At 40.8% G+C, this 23,246-nt stretch overlaps 1 protein-coding gene across 2 annotated transcripts in view; it reads left to right on the top strand.

Moving 5' to 3' along the window:
• PITPNC1 (phosphatidylinositol transfer protein cytoplasmic 1) overlaps positions 1–23,246 on the top strand; it is a 145,568-nt gene that overhangs the window by 64,635 nt on the left and 57,687 nt on the right. For both annotated transcript variants that reach the window (XM_063120030.1, XM_063120031.1), the window contains exons 2-3: positions 3,347–3,495; positions 16,623–16,719. In XM_063120030.1, coding sequence (XP_062976100.1) covers positions 3,347–3,495; positions 16,623–16,719 — 246 coding nt within the window. The remainder of the gene's footprint in view (positions 1–3,346; positions 3,496–16,622; positions 16,720–23,246) is intronic.

Here is a 23,246-nt window from a genome sequence, read left to right as displayed (position 1 = left end):
GCTCCAGGTAGATGAGACAGGAAGGACCCCAAAGGCAAACCATATCCTGACACGAGAGCTGCACAGCCCCCGAGGAGCAGGACCTCTGGATTGCCAATCACCATAAAGGTGCCACAGTGCTCACCATCCCTATTCTGACCTCATGTAATTCCCGCACAATCTCCATAGGAGGGAGCCAAGCCTCAGCTTCAGCTCCCTCCTCCCCCCCTGTCCAGGATGAAATCCCACAGGCCCACGTGCAGATCCTGCAGGAACATACCATTCCGTGCATTAGAGAGGTGAATTCCATCAGCCCTGTAAAGATCCCCTCTAGAAGGAGTAATAGCAGGATGGGGAATGGCAATTCGCTGCCGCTCCTGTAAGATAAGCCGAATCCCCCTATTTACACTTTTGACTGCCCTATTTAAACTACGGCCATTGCAGCCCTCACACCATTGGCGTCTAGGGAGCACATTCGACCACACTATACAAGTGTCAGGCCACCAACTCCGGATGGTGTGAAAGTCTGCCCTAGCCTGTAAAATTAAAGCCTTCCCTTTTAGAAGGCCCATATCACTTCCCCCCAGGTGCATTTGAGGCATTTTTGTTCTCCATGGAACCACTGTGCCTTTGGAAAAGGGTGTATTTTCCATCTCTGCTTGGCCTGCACCTTTGTTGATCATTTCAATCTATAATGTTATGACTGGGGCAGCTTGTTCCTTGGGGCCTTCTGTTGAGACTCTGTCGGAAATGCAAAGCTATAATTTTTCTCCCTTTCTTTAGTTCTGTATTATTCAAAAGAATTCTATGCTCGCTCTGTATTCCATAATATGCTAACAAACACTATAGACCCATCAATGGTGTAATTGTCCTTGGCTTCCACGGAGGTTAGACTGAGTCTCAGGATCAGTCAGCTATTGTGCAGTTTTACTGAGAAAAACATCTCTGCAGGTGAAAGGATCCATAAGCTCTTAAGTATTCTGCTGTAACAAAGTTCCTGTTGTGAATGCATTAATGAAATCCTCTGTGCACTTGGTAGACACAGTTTAAAATAATAATAATACAACAGTTAGTTCACAAGGTTAATGCCATAGTATATGCATCAGCTTTTTATATGATACTTCAGGGCTATTTGTTTGTAATTTCAGAGAGGCTGTTTGCATATTTCTGAAAGTACGGTGTCAGTTTATAACTGAGCGAATTATCTGGTTCGCACATAATTGTGTCAAATCATTATTTTATTTATTTATCTTTATTAAAACATTTGTATCCCACCCTATATCTCTGGGATCTCAGGGCAGCATAGAGATAAAATCAGAATAATATAAAACAATAAGTATACACAGCTGATCAGTGAAAAACTAAAACTAGTAGAAAAGTTTAAAAGCAATAAGAACAATTAAAAACAATGAAAGCTACATGCAACCTTGGAGAATTTAGCCTTCAAAGGCTTCAATAAAAAGCCATGTTTTGGCTCCAGAATGAAGCCAGCGTCGGTGCCAGTTGGGTCTCCAAGGGGAGGGTATTCCACAACTGGGGTGCCACCACAGAGAAATCATGGGTTAATCAATTAAGAACATAAGAAGTGCCCTGCTGGATCAGACCAAGGGTCCATCTAGTCCAGCACTCTGTTCACACAGTGGCCAACCAGCCATTGGCCTGGGATGAACAAGCAGGACATGGTGCAACAGCACCTTCCCACCCATGTTCCTCAGCTACTGGTGCACACAGGCTTACTGCCTCAAATACTGGAGATAGCACACAACCATCAGGGCTAGTAGCCATTGATAGCCTTTGCCTCCAGGAATTTATCCAACCCCTTTTTAAAGCCATCCAAATTGGTGGCAATCACTACATCTTGTGGTAGTGAGTTCCATAATTTAACTATGCACTGTGTGAAGAAGTACTTCCTTTTATTTGTCCTGGATCTCCCACCAATCAGCTTCATGGGATGACCTTGGGTTCTAGTATTTTGAGAGAGGGAGAAAAATGTCTCCCTATCCACATTCTCCATACCATGCATCATTTTGTACACCTGTATCATGTCTCCCCTTACCCTCCTTTTTTCCTAGTTAAACAATCCCAGTTGATGTAACCTTCCCTCATAGGAGAGGTGTTCCACCCCCTTAATAATTTTAGTTGCCCTTTTCTGCACTTTATCCACAATTTTCCATGGTGCATGCTGGGCACATTCTATGGTCTTTTTAAAATATTTAACCCCCACTCTTCAGTGATTGCTACATGATGTCTGAACCTGGATATTATAGGTTAATTGTGTGTTTAGCAACCCACAGTTCACTTATCTACTAATTGTAGGTTAACCATGGGTTGTTTAATTAACTCACAATTTGCCACCATTACATGCAATCTGGGTCATTATCTCAATTGTAAATTGAGGCAGTACTTTCAGAAAGGTATGTTCTAAAAATTAAGTTTGACATGCACTTGATATCTAGTTTTCAGTATTTCTTACATTTAAAATCAGGGCTCATTTTCCCTCCTAAGCAATTCCAAAACAGCTTTTTCATGTTGAAATGTGCATCGTAAAGTCAGAGAGATTTGGCTTTTGCAATTTTATGTGTTATTATAAGAGTTAGAGAAAGGGAAGAAAATAAAACCACAGCCATCAATTCAGTTGCACAAATATCTACTTTACATTTCAGTGATCTCAGCTAGCTTTACACACTTTGAAAAATCCTTCACTAGCGATGTATTTAGCTCAGTTACATTGAAATCAAAGTCTATTCTGAAAGTATTTGATAGGAGAAAAAACATGGGAACAATGTATAAAAAGTGGGGATTCTTATTATTATAATTATTATTATTAAATTCTTTTTAAAGTTGTCTAAGAAAATGTAGTATTCTTTTTATTGAAAAGCCCCTTAAAACTTTGTTAAAAAGAATGAAGGTGTTGTCCACAAGATACCACTCTTATGGTTAATTTGTTTGTTTTATAGCTCCTGAAGAAGGAGGTAATCCCTCTGAAAGGTGTAGAGCATAATAAATTTATTTCTGTCCTGAGCACCGGAGTTTGCCTCCTCCTTTGCCATATGTATGTGGTAGGACAGATGTTATGCCTTCCATGTCCTTGGAGCCATCCCCCATGAAGCAACCGAAAAAATGTCTGAACCAGCCCTATCATATTGCGACTTTGGCTTGATGATTATAAATACTTTTTCAAGCCCCATGTAAATACGTTTCATAAACACATCTCGATTATCGTTTACAATGCTCATCAGTTCTCATGGTAGTTTGTTAGTTTTCTTCACCAATTACTTTAAATTATGTTGATTACTACAAGGAAGTTTACTTTATAGGTTTGATGATTTTGCAGGTCAAATCCTTTTGCTTCTGTTTTGCATTGCAGTACAGAATTGGACAACTGTACATGATCAGTAAACATAGCCATGAACAGAGTGATCGTGGAGAAGGTGTGGAGGTGGTGCAGAATGAACCCTATGAAGATCCAAATTATGGGAATGGTCAACTCACAGAAAAACGGGTTTATCTGAACAGGTACGTATTTCCACAAGCATCCTGTCATTACATTGCCTTCCCATGCATATGCAGACTTTGAAAGCAAAACATTTTTCTACAGTTTGCCTGCTTAAAGCAAAGTGGAAATGTAAGACTACTATCACTTAAATAGAATCAGATTCAGATTTTTATTATGCGGTCACAGACCCAATAAAAGCAATACCAACAATCATTAATTTAAAACCATAAAATCACAGTCTTTTGTTCAACAGGCTAAAAGAGTTATTTAAAACATACACATATTTAAAATATATAGGCATAGTTAGTAAAATTGGGAAAGTGGGCCCCATGCTGCAGGTTGGGAATCCGAGGTGGATCCTGGGTCTGGATCAGTTGAAGACCACTAGCCTATGAAATATTCTGGCCTCTGACCACTGAGGGCAGGAGCGTCAAATCTCTTTCACCCTGAGCACGGAGTTACATACATTTTATTATGTGGTCACAGACCCAATAGAAACTATACAAACTATACCAACAATCATTAATTTAAAACCATAAAATCACAGTCATTAGTTCATTATACAAATAGGCTAAAAGAGTTATTTAAAACATACACATATTTAAAATATATAGGCATGGTTATCTTGTACAAAAGATAAGCAACAGCAGCATAGGATAGAAGTTACAATTAAGATAAGATTAATTTGCGATTCCTTTGTATGGAGAGGAGGAACTTAGCCACTAACTCTGTTGTTAACTTGTTTGTACCTGCCAGAAAATATTCCAAATACTGTTTGGGTGTCCTTCCAGGGCATTTTCTCATAAGAGGGCCAAGAAATCTATTTCTCTCCTCCCTGTGGAAGCTACATTGGAAAAAAACATGGTCTAGTGTTTCAACTGCTTTGTCACCGCAGGGACACAAGCGGTCCTCATATGGGATGCCCTGATAAACACAATAGAATTTAGCTGGGGTATTTTTTCCAAATGCACAGAAAGTAGTGTAGCATGGAAATGTAGTAGTAGCTTTGGAAATAATGCATTTGCCTCCTCCCTTCCCATTTCTCATTAAGACAGTTTTTGAGTGTTTATGTTTAAAATACATGCAATATGGCTGACCTTCTAGGATTCATTGTTTGTCAAATTCAGCAGCTTGCATGTGAAGCAGACGTCAGCACCTCTTAATTGTCCCATAATTAACCCATAATTAATTGTCCCATAATTGTTATAATAACTAAATAACAGATTTAGTTATTATAACAAAGAATGATACCTGTGATATATCAAATATCATGTGATATAAATAAAGCCCAAGTGGGACTCAAGAAGCACAGATGCTTAAAAGTGCCTTCAATTTTTAATTCAAAAGCATTTGCCAGTGGAACTACCCCTGGCAAGTCTATGTCAGGTGCCGCCTAAACATCAAATTCCATTTTAGAGAAGCTTTTGGGGGATGCATTTCATGGGTAGGTGGGACCAAAGGCTAAGGGTTGGGGCTAAAAATACTGCAACACAATGGAGGCTGGTGTCTCTGAATTCAGTGGAGTTGTGAATTCACTCCGGGTTTCAGTCAAAACCACCTAGAAGTCTAAAAGAGCTATCCAAGGTGCTGAAACACAATTTTAAAAAAGTTTCAGAACCTTGGATAGCTCCTTTCAAGTTCTGGCTGGTCCTGATGGAAACCTGGAGTACATTCACAACCCCACCGAAATTGGAGCCACCAGCCCCCGCTGCCAGGACACCTGGCAGCACACAGATACTCCTCCCACACCTCACTGGAGTTCTCAGTGAATTGCAGGGAACTTCTGTTCCAAAGCTCAGTGCAACATTAGATCTCCCCAAAATCCAGTGGCTCATGCAGGCTGTGGAAGGGCTGCTGCATAAGTGAGCGGCCTCCCTTATGCTGGGATTTGGAACAGGCAGGAGAAGCACAACCGACCTGTCCTGTTTCTGCCTGCTCCCAAACTGAGGACTAGATGAGACATTTCACCCTACCGAAACCAAGTCCCTTGTGCATGCCAGAAGACTCTGGGGAGAGGCAGGATTGTTGGTGGTCACAAATAATGGCTGGCCGTTGATCCATGCCAAAATTTGTGGACCCTGCTTGTATGGAATCACAAGGGCTATGAGTCCTTAGTACAGAATTCTACTGCTGAATCATACATAAACTGGGGAAAGCGCCAGACTGTAATCTGTGATTCTGACTACAGTTTTCCCCCACCCCCATTTCATGTAAAGTAACAGATAATTATGGACTTGAACACCATCTTGAGCACAGATTTGTGGAAAGGAAACTGAGAAATATAAATAAAATGAAGTGACTGGTGCATTCATTGAGACAATTGTACTTTGTCAACTAGGCAACCTCTGGGAATTGCTGAAGCTCCATGAATGTCCATTTCGCACGCCATCTTTGTCCACATTAGTGGCTCTCTTACTTGATAAAAACTGCAGGGACAAAAGCCCCCCCAGATTTCCAAGATGCAAGTCAGAACAGCACCTGCTTTGCCTTGAACTCCCAGTGAAATCCTTGATGCTAAGCATACGCTGGAGGATAGATTTGGGGGTCCAGTCCTCATGAGCTTTATGAGTGATAATTCTTGTCTTACAGCTTAAAAGGATTGGTAGGGCTAATTAATTCATGTTTGTCATAGTCTTTCAAATTCTCCAATGTGTAAGGTATAATCAAAGAAAAAAGGTGTCATCTTTACAGTTAAAGCTGAGTTACTGCTTAAAAAAAGAATCTGTACAGCCAAATCAGTAGCTGCAGTGGGAAGAAGGTGCTTTTTAAATTAAACCCTGTCTGACACAAAGGGTTATACTTGTCTCTATCAGCAGTGCATATAAGGTCAATCTGGCTCACAATACACAGAGAATTGCTTACAGCAGGAGCATCCAGCATTGTTCCTCAGGAAATGCACAAGAGCAGTGACCCATTTGGGTGGCGAAAGATAGGAACATAGGAAGCTGTCTTATACTGAGTCAGGCCATTGTTCCATCCAGCCCAATAAAGTTATTGCTAAGCTCTCCCGAGTTTCTGGCAGGATATTTCCCTGCCCTACCTGGAGAAGTTGGGAATTGAACCTGTAAAACTTTGCATCCAAGGCATATGTGTTCTATCTTAGTGAAGAAAGATAATATGGATGGCCACCAGGTGTGTGCATCAGTAGCCTACAGCAGCAAAGTTAAAGATGCAATGGAGGGGAATGGTGTTTTTCTTATTCTCTTTGTTCCATCTTTCTTAAAGAAAAGTATATTCATAGACTTGATAACACGTGACGGTTGGTGCTTCTACTCTGGTTTATGTGTGGTTCTAATTTTAAGGGCTATAATGCTACTCTTACAAACATATTGCTTAATCTATTGCAATTGTTTTATTACTGGCAGCCGAAATGAGTAGCCTCCCTTTCAAGTCCTTTTACTTTCATGGGGCTGCTGTGCGCCTGTGACCCTTGGAACTTTGAGTCTGTTACATCACTGTAGTGCTGCCCTAGAATCTTGAGAGAACTGACCCTTTTCTAGCATAGCAATAGAATGACAGACCATGTTCCAAATGAAAATTCTGTTAAGACAACATGCTTCTTCGTACCCAGCCTCAGGTTAACTTCGAACAAACTAGAGCAGGAATACATTAACCAGCTAAACCGAGGTGCCTGATCCCAAGTACCTGTCACCATTTGACTACACATTGGACCTGTTCAGACAACATGCTAAGCCATGGTTAGGCCACTAACCCTTTTGCAGCAAGTAGTTAATGAGCATGATTAAACCATGGCTATGTAGCCACCATGGTAAGGCATGGTTCACATGACATACTAAGCCATAATGTTTAGCTGAAAATGCTTATCCATCATGTTTAGTGTGTTGTGTTATAGCCAGGAAAATATATATAACTGGAGTGCATTAAGCAATTTTAAGTCCCACTGAATTCAAGGAAAACATTGATAACATACAATCCTATGCAGACTTAGGCATCTGCTGAAGCTCATTGATTTTATTGGGCTAAAGTGCTCCTCTAGTCTGCATAGGATGGCTGCATATCTCTTCAAATGATATTAATGGGATTTAATAGTATTTAACTGGCTGTATAAGGGCCCTGGTTAGTACACAAAGTAGAAGCCAGGCCTGACAGGCTGAAAGTTTAAATTTGGGCTCCTGCGGGTCTGACATCACCAAAAATAGCTTTACTTTGAACAACAGAAATGCCGAAATTAATATACAGAGTAGAGAGAGAGATCTCTGCTACAGTTTCTCACCCAAAAATAATAATCCTGGGAACCATTATTTTTCTTTTAAACTAACACTGCATGATATTGTAGTCACACATATAAGAATATAAAAACATGGATAGGTTAGTATGTAGTTATGAATCCTGATTTACTTAATTTTTTAAAACAAATCTCGGCTAGCAGGAGATAGGAATGAGCAACTCTGGAAAGATCTGTTGTGTAGAATATTTTAGACTGGACATTTATAGCAAACCAAAAACACATTTGGAGGGTAACATTTCCCATACTTTCAGTAGTTCGTATTAGGTTAAGGGCAAATCTCTCTCTCTGGAGCTAAGTTTCATGGGATATGTTCAGTTCAAATATGCTTGAAAAGTATAATTCTCAGAATGTATAAACCGTACATTCTCAGAATGTAAAAAAGTATAATACACAGAAGTAAACTCAAACCCTGTGAAATTCAATATACATGTTCCAGCTAGAGTAAGGCCCCAGACTAGAAATGCTTTTGCAATCAGCTTTATCTTAATCTTCTTCAAGGAAAGAATGTTGAATGTTTACTTCACTCTGAAAAGGAGAAATTGCCAGGTCAAAACATGATACCTGCATGTTGAATTTGCTGATAGCCGGAGTATCCCCGCCCCGCCCCATCACTCTTCTGATTTTTGCCCTTAGGTCACATTTAGCAAAGAAGAGGGGTAATTCCCTGCAGCAGTTTCTCTCTCTCATTTACAGTGTTCACATTCAGAGCAACAAAACTATTTTAACATCCTGTTTGCCTTCGTTCCGCCCTTGGGCAAGTGCCAGTTCATTAAATATGCATAATGCCCAGGGCAAATCTGCTGGCAAAGTAATGTATCTTTATATCCCCATTTTTATTTTTACTCTCCTTTGGCATGTATAGTTTCTACTCTTTAAAACAACAACAACATTTTGTCATATATTCTAGTATGAGAACTCTATCCATGACTTAATATTTTCGCCATGCCAGCTGCTTTACATCATTTAATGAGCTATTTCTAAGGCAATGCATTGTTAAGGGAAACTATTCCTTAAGAATGTTTCTCTCACAAGGCAGCTACTCTCAAGGCCCTCTTGATTGGGCCTGATAATAATTTAGATGAGGCAACAACTTCAGGAATTTATTTGATTCAAAACAAAGACAAAATCACCTAATGTTAAATATAAACTTTACAGTGGGTTGAACAACTTAGCAAGGTAGGCTGCCACCACCCCTTACATCCCCCTCAGCATGAGCCAGGGGATTCTCAGACCTTACAGGACATTCCTAGAGCTTAAGAAATAAGAACCCAATCTAGGACCCTCTATTTCAAAGCCCTAGGCCTGACACTTTAATCACTAGCAATAACCAAGCAGAAGGCTTTGGATTTAGTACCAAGGTTTATTTGGAACAAAGCACACACAACACTTGAGGTAGATGTTAAGTTTATTTACAATAGGAAAGGGAATTAAAAGGCATATAAGAACCAGAGTTCATTTGGAAACAATGCTTTGAGGTAAAACCAACAAATTTTACCTAAACCTGCCTATATGCACCTCAGCACTGGTCTTCAAACAGGACAGGACCGAACAGGCCAACATGGAGTCCAAAGTGAAGGCAGAAACGAAGATGAAGACCAAAGGCCAGCGTTACCCCTCTGATTTTATGCTCTCACCCTGGCAACTCCAAGGAGATCCCTGTCAGCCAATCACAAGCTGGCTTAGGCAGTTTTCCCAGGCCCCAAGGGGCATAGTGGTGGTGATGGTGGTGGTGAGAGTTTCGATAGGAATGCAGCTGATATCACTCAGCCCTGTTACCTGGATCTTGAGGCTGGAGGCCTCTCCCGATAACACGCATGCAGGTGGTGCATTGCTACGTGTCATTTTAGTCTGGCAAAATGGAAACTCACAGCCTGCTGGGAGACAGAAAGAAAATGGAGTTCTTAATCATTATTAGCAAACTCAAGCAGTTTTAAGCTGTCTTCTACAAAAGCCACTCATGGTTTGTCCTTTCAAATTCTTACAGGAGTGTGGATTATATTTCACTATTGAGTACAGTTTCAGTTGCAGGCTGGTATTGAAAGCACTGTGCCAAACGCATTGTTCCCATTAAATCAGTGAAATTACTTTGGGTGTGAGCTAGCACTAAATGGTGCCTTATTGTGTTCTGCAGATGGAGCCTTTCTATTAATTTTATAGCTGAAAACCTTATTTGGTGTATCCAAAGAGAGAAGAGGGAACCTTTCCCTGAGGTTTCATTCCACCTTGCAGTGAATTCCACAACCTACCACACTTTATTTTTTATGGCTTCAACTCAAATTGAATTCAAGTTTGTACCACTTTCTGAGAAACTTCGTACAAGTCTTGGATTAAACTATATTTATCCGTAGGCTGCAAGCCAATCTAATTCCAACTGAATCGTCATTATTTTGTTCTTAGGGCTAGTCGAAATATCTAGATCAGTGGTCTGGAAACTGGTCAAACTGTTCAGGGAACCCTGGGGTTCTTCAGAAGCTGATAAGGGTCTCCTCAAGATTAGTAATGATGACAAGATTCTCTGAAATACGGTGTATTTACCACTACCTGTCGGGACACCTTTCCCCAACCTGGTGCTCCCCAGATGTGTTGGCCTACAACCCCTATCATTCCCTGCCAGAAAGGCTAATGGGATGAGTCGAAATTTCAGTTGTTGTGTTTATAACCTGATCCCTGACTGGCTGGGACCCCAGTCCCAGGAACAAGAAAAGGGACCTAATGGGAAATAATGGCAATTGGGGCAAATTTGGCAAAAACAGGTAAACAGTGGGTGGTTTTTAAGGAATATTTTGGCAACTCAATAAGCACCTCTTCCCCTTTTGTGCTGAAAATATCCACTAGGGAATATTTGATACAGTCCTAATTACCCACCCTGCAATATAAAGCTGTAGCAAAGTGTTTCTAGGGTACGTTCTCTGAGACATCCAAAAGAGTGGCCAGTATGAACCAATATTTTCCCTATAGTATAGCTTCTGCGATGTGCATGCATTCTGGGGCAAATATACAAAGATTCCTATGCAGATAAGTTAATGAAGAATGTGTCCCTGAAGGTAGAGTTTGAAAACGTGTTCTAGGTGAAACACTTCCCTGAGAAACAGACAATTATGGTTTGTACCAATGAAAACAGGTACGTGCAGTCTGTTGAGATGCAGCTCTCTGCCAAGGAGAAGAACCCATGAGAGCCAGTGTGGTGTAATGGTTAGAGTGTTCAACTGGGACCAAGGAGAGCTGGGATCAAGACCGTAAACTTGAATATAGATGTAAATTAATTTACAAAACTAAAATAGTTTTTCTTATCGAATGCATAGTTTTTATAACTATTATTTGAATTTAGAGTTAAAACAGAGATAACAAAAACACTAGAATTTCATACTGTATGTAAAATATGGTTGATTTAAACCATCCACCTTTCATTTTCACAGAATATTAAATAATATTTAACTAAGATCATAAGTCAAAAATGTAGTCATGCATCAATTGCTATGCTTTCAATCAAAATCCGATCAAACTCAAGAACAGTATTTTAAAGGGGATTACTATCACATAATTATAAGATGCTAGTCTTTGGCAACAGCCAAATAACACAAGGTCAAAATAATAGTGCTTGCAGTGATAGAGCAATAATAAACAATAGTGCGATAATAAAAGTGAAGAGACAAAAAGAAGTTGTACAAAAATTGTGATCTTTTAATTATATTAATCTAAAATGATCCCAATTCATTGAAGCAGAGTGGAAAATACTCAGGCTGTATCAAATAATAGTTTAGCAGATGGTCTCACATGTCACATGTAGCTTTAAATGCAGCAGCTATTTTTGCATAGTGTGCAAGCTGCAGCAAAACAATACCGTTCCCAGAAAGGAGGCTGTTTACATCTTTTTCCATTGACTTCTCCTGTGGATGAGGAAATACTCTGCACTTAGGGTATTCCCTTGATGTATAAGTAAAGGCCAGATGGCCAGGATGTGGGAGGGGGGAGAGTAAGCTGAAATGTGAAGATAAACATTTTAACGCGCCAGCAAGACACAGGGTGTAAAATATGAAGTCAACTGGGAGAGCCGGTTCAGAGTTCTAAGCCCAAGAGAAAACGTTAAGGTAAGTCTCTATTTCCTCAGGAGACCTTCAGAGACTTGTGTGGCAATATTGCCCAACATGCCTCCCAATTTCCACCCCAGCCTCTATGTGCAGGGTGTTGTAAACTGGTGGATATGGACTAAAGCAGCCTTCCCCAGCCTGGTTCCCTCCAGATGTGTTACACTACTACAATTCCCATCATGGCTGTGGACAATGGGAGTTAGAGTCAAACACATCTGGAGGGCACCTGGTTCAGGAAAACTGAACTAAATCTTCCCTTGTTTGTGGAGACAATTGCTGCTTTTGCATGTTATGTTAAACCATAGTTCAGCTCAATGTGAACAAGCCTGAATGAGCCACAATAAGTCACAAGCTCACACTCTTCTTTTTCATTCTATGTGGCCTGGAAAAGAAGTTTGGAAGTTTTTTGTTCCGCTTTTAGTTAACCACAGCTTGCCACATTGTCCAGAAGTATGGTTACCATTAACTATGGTTAGTTTGAACAAGTCAGCTTCAGAAACCATGGTTTCAAGTTAGCTTGTTTCATATACTCTATAGTTAATGTAAACCATAGTTGAGACAAAATAACAAATCACAATTAAGCAAGAGCAGAACTGAAAGTTTCCAAACTTCTTCCTACCTCATGGAAGGAGGAAAAGGGACCCTGAAGTTTGTTCCAGCTCATTCATATTTCACTAAGTATAATGCTCAAATGCAACCACTGTACATTTCACTGATTTGGAATGAAAGGACAGTGCAAACATCTGGAATTTGGTTGTTTGCTAAACTGGTTCTCCTGTTACAAGAAGAAACCACATCTCCATAATTGGAAGGAAAGCTATTTAATTATAAATAACAAGATTGACTGAAATATTTCAAATGCACCTTTTTGATTTAAAAAAAAATCTCAAGTAACTAAGAAAATATCAGAAAGATCCCTGCTACGTATAAAAAAAAGATTAAATAGAAGAAACATAGAAAAACTATGTTTAAATAGGAGAACAGCTAAAATACAGTGTTCTCAGTTTTAATTAAGTAATGGAAAAATTAAGTACCCTAAAATGCTCTCTGGAATAAAACCACTGGAGGTGTAAAGAATCACAGAACTGAAAGTGATGCATGGGATCATTTGTCCAATCTCCAGTCCAAAGGCAGAAAATCCTATATCTTAAACATCTCTAAGAAGTGCCAGGCCAGCATTTATTGTTACTGAACTAATGCTAGTACTCATTCTTGGGTGTTCTACCTTTTCTGAATCTTACTGAATGCTGTATAGGGACAACACAATAGGCAATGGTAGGTTAATAGTCAACTCCACAGTTGATTATCAAGGGTGTACTCCCCACACGACATTACTATAATACCAGTGGTGTGGATTAAGGCCAGGATCAAGTTGACTATTAGTTCAACAGTGTGTTTGATTGACACATCCCCCTCTCCCCCCCCCACAAGTCCTCCCACTGGTATCCCATCAGCCATTGGGAGTTTTGCTGGCTGGACTAGAGTGGCAGCTGCTGCTTTGGCTGCTCTTGCCAGGGACGCTGTAGTTGCTGAAAATAACCAACTGTATGCGATGAAATAGTCAGTGGTGGCCAACACACGATATGATAACCAATGGTTGTTCAAATAGCCAACTATGCAGTTGACTACTTGCATTGGTTATTTTGGGTGAATAACCAACCATGGTGTGAAAATGTCCTGACAGACGACACAATAACCCACTGTTTACTATTTGACCCACTGTTGACTATTTAACCCATCATTGGTTATTGTGTTGTCCAAACCCAGTCACTGTTTTCCACAAGCTGATGTGGAAAGTGTACCCTTATCACTGTTGGCATGTGAACTTTTGAACGGACCATTATTAATAATGGTAGAACATGTTTTTCCCCTGTCAGGCTTAACTAAGGATTTATGAGTGTGAGTCCCTAAATTTGCTTTGTGCTAAACATGGCCTGTTCCTGTAAAGTTTGCTCGTTATTCCCTTTGGAACTCTCCGTTGAATCCATTCCCAACATATGAGAAGGATGTATACCTCTGTCTGGTCACTAGTCAGACAACCTTTTTTATCACTTTATGACTTTGTTCATCATTTTGGGTACCCACATGGGAGGGAGGGTGGGAAAGAAGAAGAAATAAATAAATAAATTGTGGAATGGGTGTGGGGAGGAGACCTGTATAAACACTGAATTACATTAATTTTGCATCCTTGTAGTATAACTTAATCAGAGATCCGAAATGTTAGATTTCATTGCAATGAATACCCCTAAGGATTAAGAGTATTAATTGCAATGAAAGTTTAACATTTTGTATCCCTGACTGAGACATATTATAAGGATGCACTATTACTGTAATTCATTTAGTGTTTATTCAGCATCCAGGGGTTCACTAGGCATTGTATAAACACTAGTGTGGCTATTTAGACTCATAAGACTGAGATGGTGGGCTGAGCTTCTAACTTTTCTAAGAAAGTTGACCCTAAAAACCACTTCCAGAGTACAGGCAATTGTTTTTCTCCTTCTCTGTATTCTCCTTCTCCTTGCAATAAATGAATGATGCCTGAAAAATATATTTACTGTGTTGGTAAAGATTAATCTCATTTTGTGATTGTTTAGACATTTATGCATAATAAATATGAAAATGGTATTTATGAAAAGTGCCCTCTTCAGTGGAGTCAGTTGCAATCATTCTGCTGATCTAAGCTAACCTCATCTTCTTTATAAAACTCATGTGATAGGAATATGAAATTGATTCTAAGATATGTGCACTGTGGCAGTTAGAAATAAATATGTTACAACTGGCTGTAGAGTCCTTAACAAAGTTTTGCAAGTGGTCTTTACAAACTTATTCTTATCAGAGAAGAAAATGGCTGCTTGGAACACTATCTTGATTCATCAAACATCTGCTTTCCTTTAAGCAGCTTTAGCTTCCATGTTTGTGCTTTAATTTGGGAATCTTACATTAATCAAGGAAGTGGGCTGATACCACCAAGAAAACTAATTTCTTGTACGTAACTCTTCTGCTACATAACTATGACGGTGATCAAGAAGGCAGTTTCTTATCATGTGTGCCATAAGCTCCCACTCAGAATCCTGTGAATCTAGAAAATGCTCATTGGGAAATGTAGAAGGCTGTGTGTCCCCTCTTCACAATACAGCAGAATGCAGCCTAAATGCAAGGGACTGGGTAATTGTCCCATAAAGGGGAAGAGCATTTGGAGTCTGGCGGGGGGGGGGGGGACTGAGGTTACACATGGAGAGCTTCTCTACATTAAGCAAACCCCCCCCCCCAAAAAAACCCACCTGCAATCTTACCAGGGCTTTCTGCTTTGGGTTTCTTTGTGGAATTACAATTGGCTTCCTTACATGGCGAACATGTGGTTTGAATCAAGGAAAGTCCTTCCTCTGCAAGTTCTATATGTTTCTGTGTGTTTCAATTTCCAGCCACGAGATGGTGTTGTCATAGCGCTATGTTGGCTTTTCACACAGATGATAGTTCAGAATAACATCCTTTTTTGCTTTATCTCCAATATTTTTGAAAGTGGGATAAAGAAGGGAAAGCATGGGAGGTGTCCTGGAGGTTGACAATGTCATGGAATAACATGGAATAACAATGTCAATGTCAATAACATAACAATGTCATGTTATCCTCACCTGATAACCTCTGTGAGTGTGCAATCATGAGCGTGCAATAAATTGCTTGTGTAGAAAACGCTAACTATTGTTTGGTACATTAAGGTACTACTGACATCCTCTGACGTTTTGTGTGACACCTCCTCTCTCTTCCCTTGTTTAAATCTTAAATTAAATCTAGAAAATTCCCCATTTGTAAGGCAGAGAAACAGGGCCTAGGAAATCTAGCCCAACAAGTCAATAATTGACTGTGCCATAATGTATCAGAAATGTATCTTTTGGCAAAAAGGCAGCTGCTATAAAAACCAAGATGGCATGAATGGGGAAATAGCTAAACACTGAGTCAAATGTAAACATGTTAAACTCCCATTGATTTCAATGGGAAAGATTGAAGCATGTGCCTCGTTTTCTTACTGAGATCAATGGGATATAAAAGTGTTTGGCTGCATTATACTAATTTTAAATGGTTAACTTTTAGTTTGGGGAAATAGCCTTACATGTTGGCATGTAATGTGGGAAGTCATACTTTTGCACTGGAGAATATGAAGGAAGAGATAAAAGAAAAAAAGAACACAGTATTCCTCCAACTACTGCCACTTTGTGGCTTACAAATAGTATGTACACCATACGGGTTAAAAGCCCCACAGAGGCTGTGCAGTGCTGCTCCTTCAGTTATACAACGCAGCAGCCATCTTGCAGTCACCATGGGACTTTTCCGCAAAGATGCATGCTGAAAAAGTCAGGGACTTACCCCGACTTTTCCTGCCAGAGCGAAGTCACTATGGCTCTTCCAGTGTCTGCCTTTGCTCTGGCGTTGCACCGGGGGCATTCCTAGGTGGAAGGCAACCTCCCATTGGTCACCGGAAGCTGGGTGAGGGGCAGGGGGCAGGCCCAGCGAGATGAGTCCGGATTACCCGATGCTACCCCACTAAAGTGAAAGCATGGGTTGTTTTTTTTGAAAAGTGGGGACAAGCCAGGGCTGTCAAGGTAGCCCCCATGCAAAATATGTTACAGTTACAAGCCATACTGTTACATGACCAACATGTGAATTCCCAAGCCTGTGCTTAGCATTTTGCACAGGAATTTTCTTTTCCCTTAGTCATATACTGATGGGAAGTCACTATATATTCTAACTGGGTATTAACGCATTAGAGGAAATTAAGTTTCCTTGTTATCCAAGTTTTTGTTTCTCTTTGCAGCAAACTTCCAAGTTGGGCAAGAGCTGTTGTCCCCAAAATATTTTATGTTACAGAAAAGGCATGGAATTACTACCCATACACAATTACAGGTAAGTGGGTCTTTTCTAGTGATTCCAATTTTAACAGGATTCTATTATTTCATGTAACAAATTTGTTATAGCCTAAGCTCTTGTGGACTAGAGTTCACTTCATCAGGTGTATGATGTGATATCCTCTGTTGCAGGTGTTGATCACATAGTGGAGTGGGAAATTGTAAGCAGTGGGGTCAGAGGGAAATGAAATGCAGAAAAGTACAGACAATGACAATTTAATGAGGGAGTAATCCTATGCCCCCTAGACATTATCAGCAGGGGCCATAGGATATTTATGATTACTGGATCTAACGGACCCAGGAATCCATACTGCCTCCCCTGCTCCCTTGCAGCTGTCACAGAAAGAAGTGCACCAGCTGCTTCTCTGACATCATGAAAGCGACCTCGGAGAGGATGCAAATGGGGTGTTCCTGTGGGTGGGAAGAAGACCAGAGAGGCCAGTTTACATAGTATCCCCAGGCCTTTCCAGCCTCCTTTCCCTGCCTCCCTCCGGCTAGCTGGGCGAAAAAAACTATCTAGCTAAAATTCATTGCTGAAGGTACGGCGGAGGTGACAGTCACTTCTGCTGTGCCTCCTGCTCTACATTGGATGTAGATTTCAGACACATATGAGCATCAAGGGCGGATTGTGAACCGCCCAGGGAGCTTCGACTATAGGACGGTATAGAAATGCAATAAATAAATAAATAAATAAATAAATAAATAAATAAATAATTTCATAGGATTGCGCCCCTGGATCTTGAATATATGCAAAATAAGCACAGTGACCCTTCACAAGACCAGTGATAGATATAGCACAGCAATTATTTTGGACAGGAAACCATTGCCTCTATTCAGACCACCACCACCACCACCCCAAAAAACCAGAATTGAACTTCTTGATTAATTCAGCAGTTTCAATTGGAGCTTCCCTTTGCAGTCCTTTGTTCAAGGATGGCCACCATGAGATAAGTAGCAGAGTGCCATGAGTTGGTTGAATGATACCTTACTGGTTTCTCAAGATTGCCATTTCTGATTCATGTTCATTGATCATTTTCCATAGGGATTGATCTGTTTGTCCTATGTAAAATGCAGAAGGGCATTTCTGGCAGATAATAGTGTATATCAAATTAGAATATGAGCAGGTGAATGAATCCTTGTTGTGGCTAACATTATTGGTTCCTGTAACAGTGTTGCAAGAGTAGATATGGGAACAGAGTTGGCATTTGGCTCTCTTGCAGGCTCTCTGTGTCTCTGTGTTACTGGTGAGTCGCTGTTTTAGGTTAGGGGCTGCCTGTAAGTGAGGACTAGTGTACTACCCAAAGCCTATGAGAGGGAACTATCATTGTCAGGGATGGGTTGCAGGTTCCTTGATGATACATTGGTGTAGTTTTAACTGGGAACTACAGTCAATAACAAGTTCTGTCATTTTCTCTTCAAGGTCTCTCCTGTAGTAGATTGTTCTGGGTATCAGTCTTGTTGCTCTTCTTTATTCGTTGGGTGGGTATAGTAGTCTAATATAAATCCTTAAGTTGTGAGTCTCTGTCCAATACGTCAGAACGGATGCAGGGTTCATCTGTAGACAATAGATTTTGTGATGTGTTTTGGATGGCAGCTGGAAGCATATAGATATACGTAGCAGTCAATAGGTTTCTGATATAAGTTTGGTGCCTCTATATGTTCATCATGTAGGTGCTTAGTAGTGTCAGAAAGTGAACCTGTTGCCTGGACTAGTCCAGGCTCAGGTTGATGGTGGAGTAAAAGTTGTTCAAGACCTGGTGAAACTTCTCAAATTCCTCCTGTCTGTGAGCCCAGATGATAAAAAATACCATAATTATAAGTTGGGTAAGGAAATTATAACTCGGGTAAAGAGAGAGGAGCTAAGAAAGTATTATTCTAAATCAGCCTTGAAAACACTGGAATACCGTGGTGCCATGCAGGTACCCATAGTGGGGCATTTAATTTCTTTCTAACCTCACTGCTTGCAATTCCACCACTACCACCACTAACCATATGTAGATATACCTGCAACAGAGGATAACACTGCATTCATCAGGATAAGTTTGCTGCAACACAGCTACCATTCTGGAAATTGTTGCTGATTTCTCTGTTTCTCTTTTGCAAATTAATTTTCCAGAGCACTTTTAATGACAAAAATTCTTATAGATTAAACAGCCCACTAACCCACAGATCATACTGTTTTCACCTTGTCCTTCATCCTTTGCTAACATCTGCTCTTTCATGCTTATGGCCCAACCCTCAGGCACATATGACTGCAAAGTTGGATCCAACTGCCAAAATTCACACTATTGCTAGTAACTATTTCCATTGTGGCTAACATACACAGCTGTGCAGTGCAAGAAACCATTGCATCATAGGGAAGGCTTCTCCAACCTGGTATATTCCGAATGGTTTGCATTATAGCTCCCAGCATTTTGGACCATCAACTGGAGGGCACAAGATTGAGAAAGACGGTCATAGGATGTTACAAGGAGGAGATACAACCTCCTCATCCAGCACCTTTGAGTGGGGTTTTAAAGTCCAGCTCAAAGTTGTCATGACTCATAGTAAAGGCAACAGCTCATAAGAGGGACAGGGTTGGGCATAGATTAAATCAGGGGTGGACAGAAAGTCAAACTTCAGATATTTTGGACATCAGCTCCCAGAAGTCCCCTGCCCAAAATGGCCAGTGATCAGGAATGCTGGGAATTGAAGTCCAAAACATCTGGAGACCTACTGCCAATCTCTGGATTAGATTTTAGTGCAAATCATTGATTATGGGATCACAGAAAAGGAGTGGAAGGTTGGAACGTATTCTCCAACTGTTTTAGGTGCGGGTTGCACATGTGACCATCTCTCGTGGCTCTGGAACTGTCCCTGACTCCACAGGCTGAGGGGAAGTGAGGTGTAGCCAACACAAGGAACTGTCAGGTGGGGTGACTCCTGAGAGGCTGCGACAAAGCCTGGAGAGCTCTTGGCTCATGGTGCTGGTCTCCCCAGCTGCTCCCACTTACCATTTCCCATGAGTAACCAGATGGGATGAGACTGGAGAGGCTATCGCTGTTTTATGAGATCCTGCAGACTGCAGCACCAGATTTCCCAGGGTCACTGTGGGAAGGGAATCTACTGTAGAACACTGGTAGAGCCTATACTTTGCATGCTGATGGTTCCCAGCATCGCCAGTTAAGAAATATTGGAGAATGGCAAGTGCTATGAAAGATGCCAGCCTGAGAGCGGGACCTTGGAACCAGCAGGCAATCAGAAGAGACAATACTGGCCTAGGGAACCAAGAGTCAGTCCTGGGGCAAAGCAGCTTCCTGGAAGGATGACTTTGGGGAGGCTCTGGCTGTGTGTCATGAGCATTTGGGTCATGGTGCCATTCTCATGCCCAGTCCCCGCCCTCACTCCCTGAAAAGAGAGATGGACCCCTCTATTTTCCACCAAAGCAACTATAGGGGATAAGGGGAGATTGAGGTTCAGAGAGGGTACATTCTCCTCCAACAGCTGCTTTAGCATCTTTTCTCTCAAGGAAGCCCAGTTCGCTTCCCACAATGGAGGGTTGACCCATTCCTTCATCTCCACAATGCTAGGAAGAAGGGGTGAAGTGCGGCGACTGCTCAGGCCACTGTCTCTAAGCTGTTTCCCCCTTCCAACAATAGATTTGTTGCAGGAGAAAGGAAGGGGGTAAGAATAACGAGTCCTTTGCCTCACAACCTTCTCCCCCCTCCCCAATACACACACAATTTCTTCATGTTTCCACTTGCATTATCTGTTCAGTATGTTGGTATAACCCTTTAACACTCTGTTGGGAGGGTGGGGGGAAGACGTAGGAAATATAGAACACCAGCCTGGCAGGAAACGAAATTTATTGCCCAGAATTTAATTCACACATAACTAAATTTATCAGACAAAAATGTAATTGCAGTAATTAAATCCAGATATCGAATGGCATTTTAAATCCTCTAAGGAGTATGCCTAACTTACATTGAGTTCCACTGTAAGGACAGTGTGTGACGTAAAGTACCAGTATGCTATGAATCTATCCATTTAGGTCCAATCTAAACAATACTATATTTTTCTGCATTTGACCTCAATGGAATCCTACTTATATATGATACGTTGATGTGGATGGAGTAAGATAGCTAGGACACATTTTAAAATAAAATAAGAACAAGCACCTTGACTGTCCACAACAAAATAGGCTTTTTAAAAGAGTGTGTAAAGATTTTCATTGTTTCATGTATTCTACATCAAAATCCTAACATTTTGTCTCCTCCCAATCATAAAGCCAAAGCCATTTTAAGGTGAGAGCTGCCTTTAACTGCTCTTGGGGAGAGACCACACAGCAAGGATATGCAGGAACGTCTGGTGCTTCAGTAGCTTCCATCTCCCACCAAACTATTAGACAAACTGCCCGAATGCACTATGCATGTTAGCGCAATTATTAATGTATCTTTGCATTTTAATTAAAACACAATGAACAATAAAGTAATTCTGCCATTATTTTTCCCTTTCTTCTCTTTCCATTGAACAAACTTGGATCAGAATACACGGTAAGTTTTGCTTCCTACTATTTGCCATGTTAATTCAGTCTTAGCTGTAGTAAAGCTAAGCAATAGGCTGTAAAGAGAGTTCTTTCATGGTGATACTATTGCTCAATAGAAGAAGGATCCTTCTTTTATATAATTGGGGAAGTATATTGCAGCGAATGTAGGATGATCTGATCAATTATTTAACTTAATATTATAATTTCAGACACTTGATATATTTTGGTATCCAGTAGCTGTAACAGACAACTCTATAAAATGTGTGGGTTTGGTGTGGGTTTTTTAAAAAAAGGGCAAGGCCTTTAAAGTGCTGCTTATTGCTGGTAGTCAAGAGACAGTTTTTTATTTTATCTTTTATTAACTTATAAAATGGCCATCAATCAGAATGCAGTGTCTGGAAAACTCTGCCATCTCCAGACAGAATTAAACAAATTTGGGCTCAGTGCCCAGAAAGGAGAAGAAGAGCTGGATAAAAGAATGTAATACATAAGAGGCACCAATATAGTTACATGTGGTCTGCTCTGAACATACTCTTGGTTAAAAGTATCTGCACTTCAGCAGTGGGGATACATCTTTTGAGTGTGGTTCCACTCCCTTTAAAGAATCAGGCATATATATGGCTTGGGAGCGCTCCTTGATGCAACTTTGATCTTGGATGTACAGGTGGTGTCTGGAGCCAGGACTGCTTTTACCCCTTGAGTCTCATGCATTAGTTGTACTTATTTGTGAGAAAGGCAGATCTAGCTATATGGTCATGCAGGCCTTATTTAAATCACAGTTGGATTACTGGATTATGCTTTACTTGGGTCTGATTTTGAAAAGTGCTTGGAATGCTGGTACAGAATGGAAGGCCTTTGCGCAGTGCTAATTATCAAGACCATGTGGTTTCTTTGTAATACTACCTTGACTGGCTGCTAGTTTAGTGCTGATTCCAGTTCAAAGTGCTGATTATTACCTTTGAAGTCCTAAAAGGCTTGGGACGAGGATGCTTGAAAGACCACCTCTTACCCAACGAATCTGTCCACTCCCTGAGATCACTGGAAGAGGACTGCTCTATGTCCCACCAGTATCTAATATTTTATAGGAATATTATTGTTTATTATTTATTTACAATATTTATATACTACTCCATATCTAAAATAGATTCTGGAGTGGTGCACATAGGAATAAAACAATAAAACATGGAATAGGTAGGGCCTTTACTGAGCTCTGTCAGATGAGCGCTTTATTGCACGTTCATTACTGGGCACTCATGGATTTTTGCAGGTCCCTCTCACGACAGCGACAATCTCCCACATGCCTCCCACCCCTTATAGCCTTCTTCGTGTGACAAAAACACACCCCAGTAAGTCTGACTTATTTTTAAAGATGGAAGTTGCCGCTATCTCCTGCTGTGTGCAGGAGAATCAGCTCGATCAAAACAGCCCACTGCATGGGCCACGCACACATTGTTAACTTCTTCTTTCAAAAGAGGAAGTAATGAGGGACAAACATATGGGCAGAGAAGCGATGGTAAGCAAATGTGATTTTCCCCTATGTGCTGACGCTTACTGCCTCCCTACCTCAGCTTTGGCATGCTCTGGCCCAGGAGATCTGTTCAGCCCCTTCCCTAAAGACATTCCATTCCAGGCTAAAGACATTTGTTTGTTCTGGTGCAACTTTCCAAAGCGGCCAGGCTGATGCTTCTCTCTGAGGAGAGTCCTGCTACAGGAAAGACCTTATATTGAGTCAGATTATGGTCCATCTAGCTGGCTATTGCCTACTACTCCTAGCAATAGGACTCCTAGGTCTTTGTCCAACCTTACTACCTGAGATCGCATATTTGGAAATGCCGGGGATTGAACTGGAGACCATGCAAAGTGTGTTTCCTTTGGCCCAAAGACATTTTCCTGAAGCTCTGATCTGGCTTTGATCCTTGTCAGTTCGGTCTGCCTATTCTTTGAAATGGGTGGGGTTCTGAGCACAGCTGTCTGCTCATTTGGTTCACCCCAGTATTGAGGACAGACT

The sequence above is a fragment of the Elgaria multicarinata genome, chromosome 3 (assembly GCF_023053635.1).
Source record: "Elgaria multicarinata webbii isolate HBS135686 ecotype San Diego chromosome 3, rElgMul1.1.pri, whole genome shotgun sequence".
Taxonomy (NCBI): domain Eukaryota; kingdom Metazoa; phylum Chordata; class Lepidosauria; order Squamata; family Anguidae; genus Elgaria; species Elgaria multicarinata.
The sequence above is the reverse complement of the archived record's forward strand: the minus strand, read 5'-3'. Positions and strand labels throughout refer to the sequence as shown.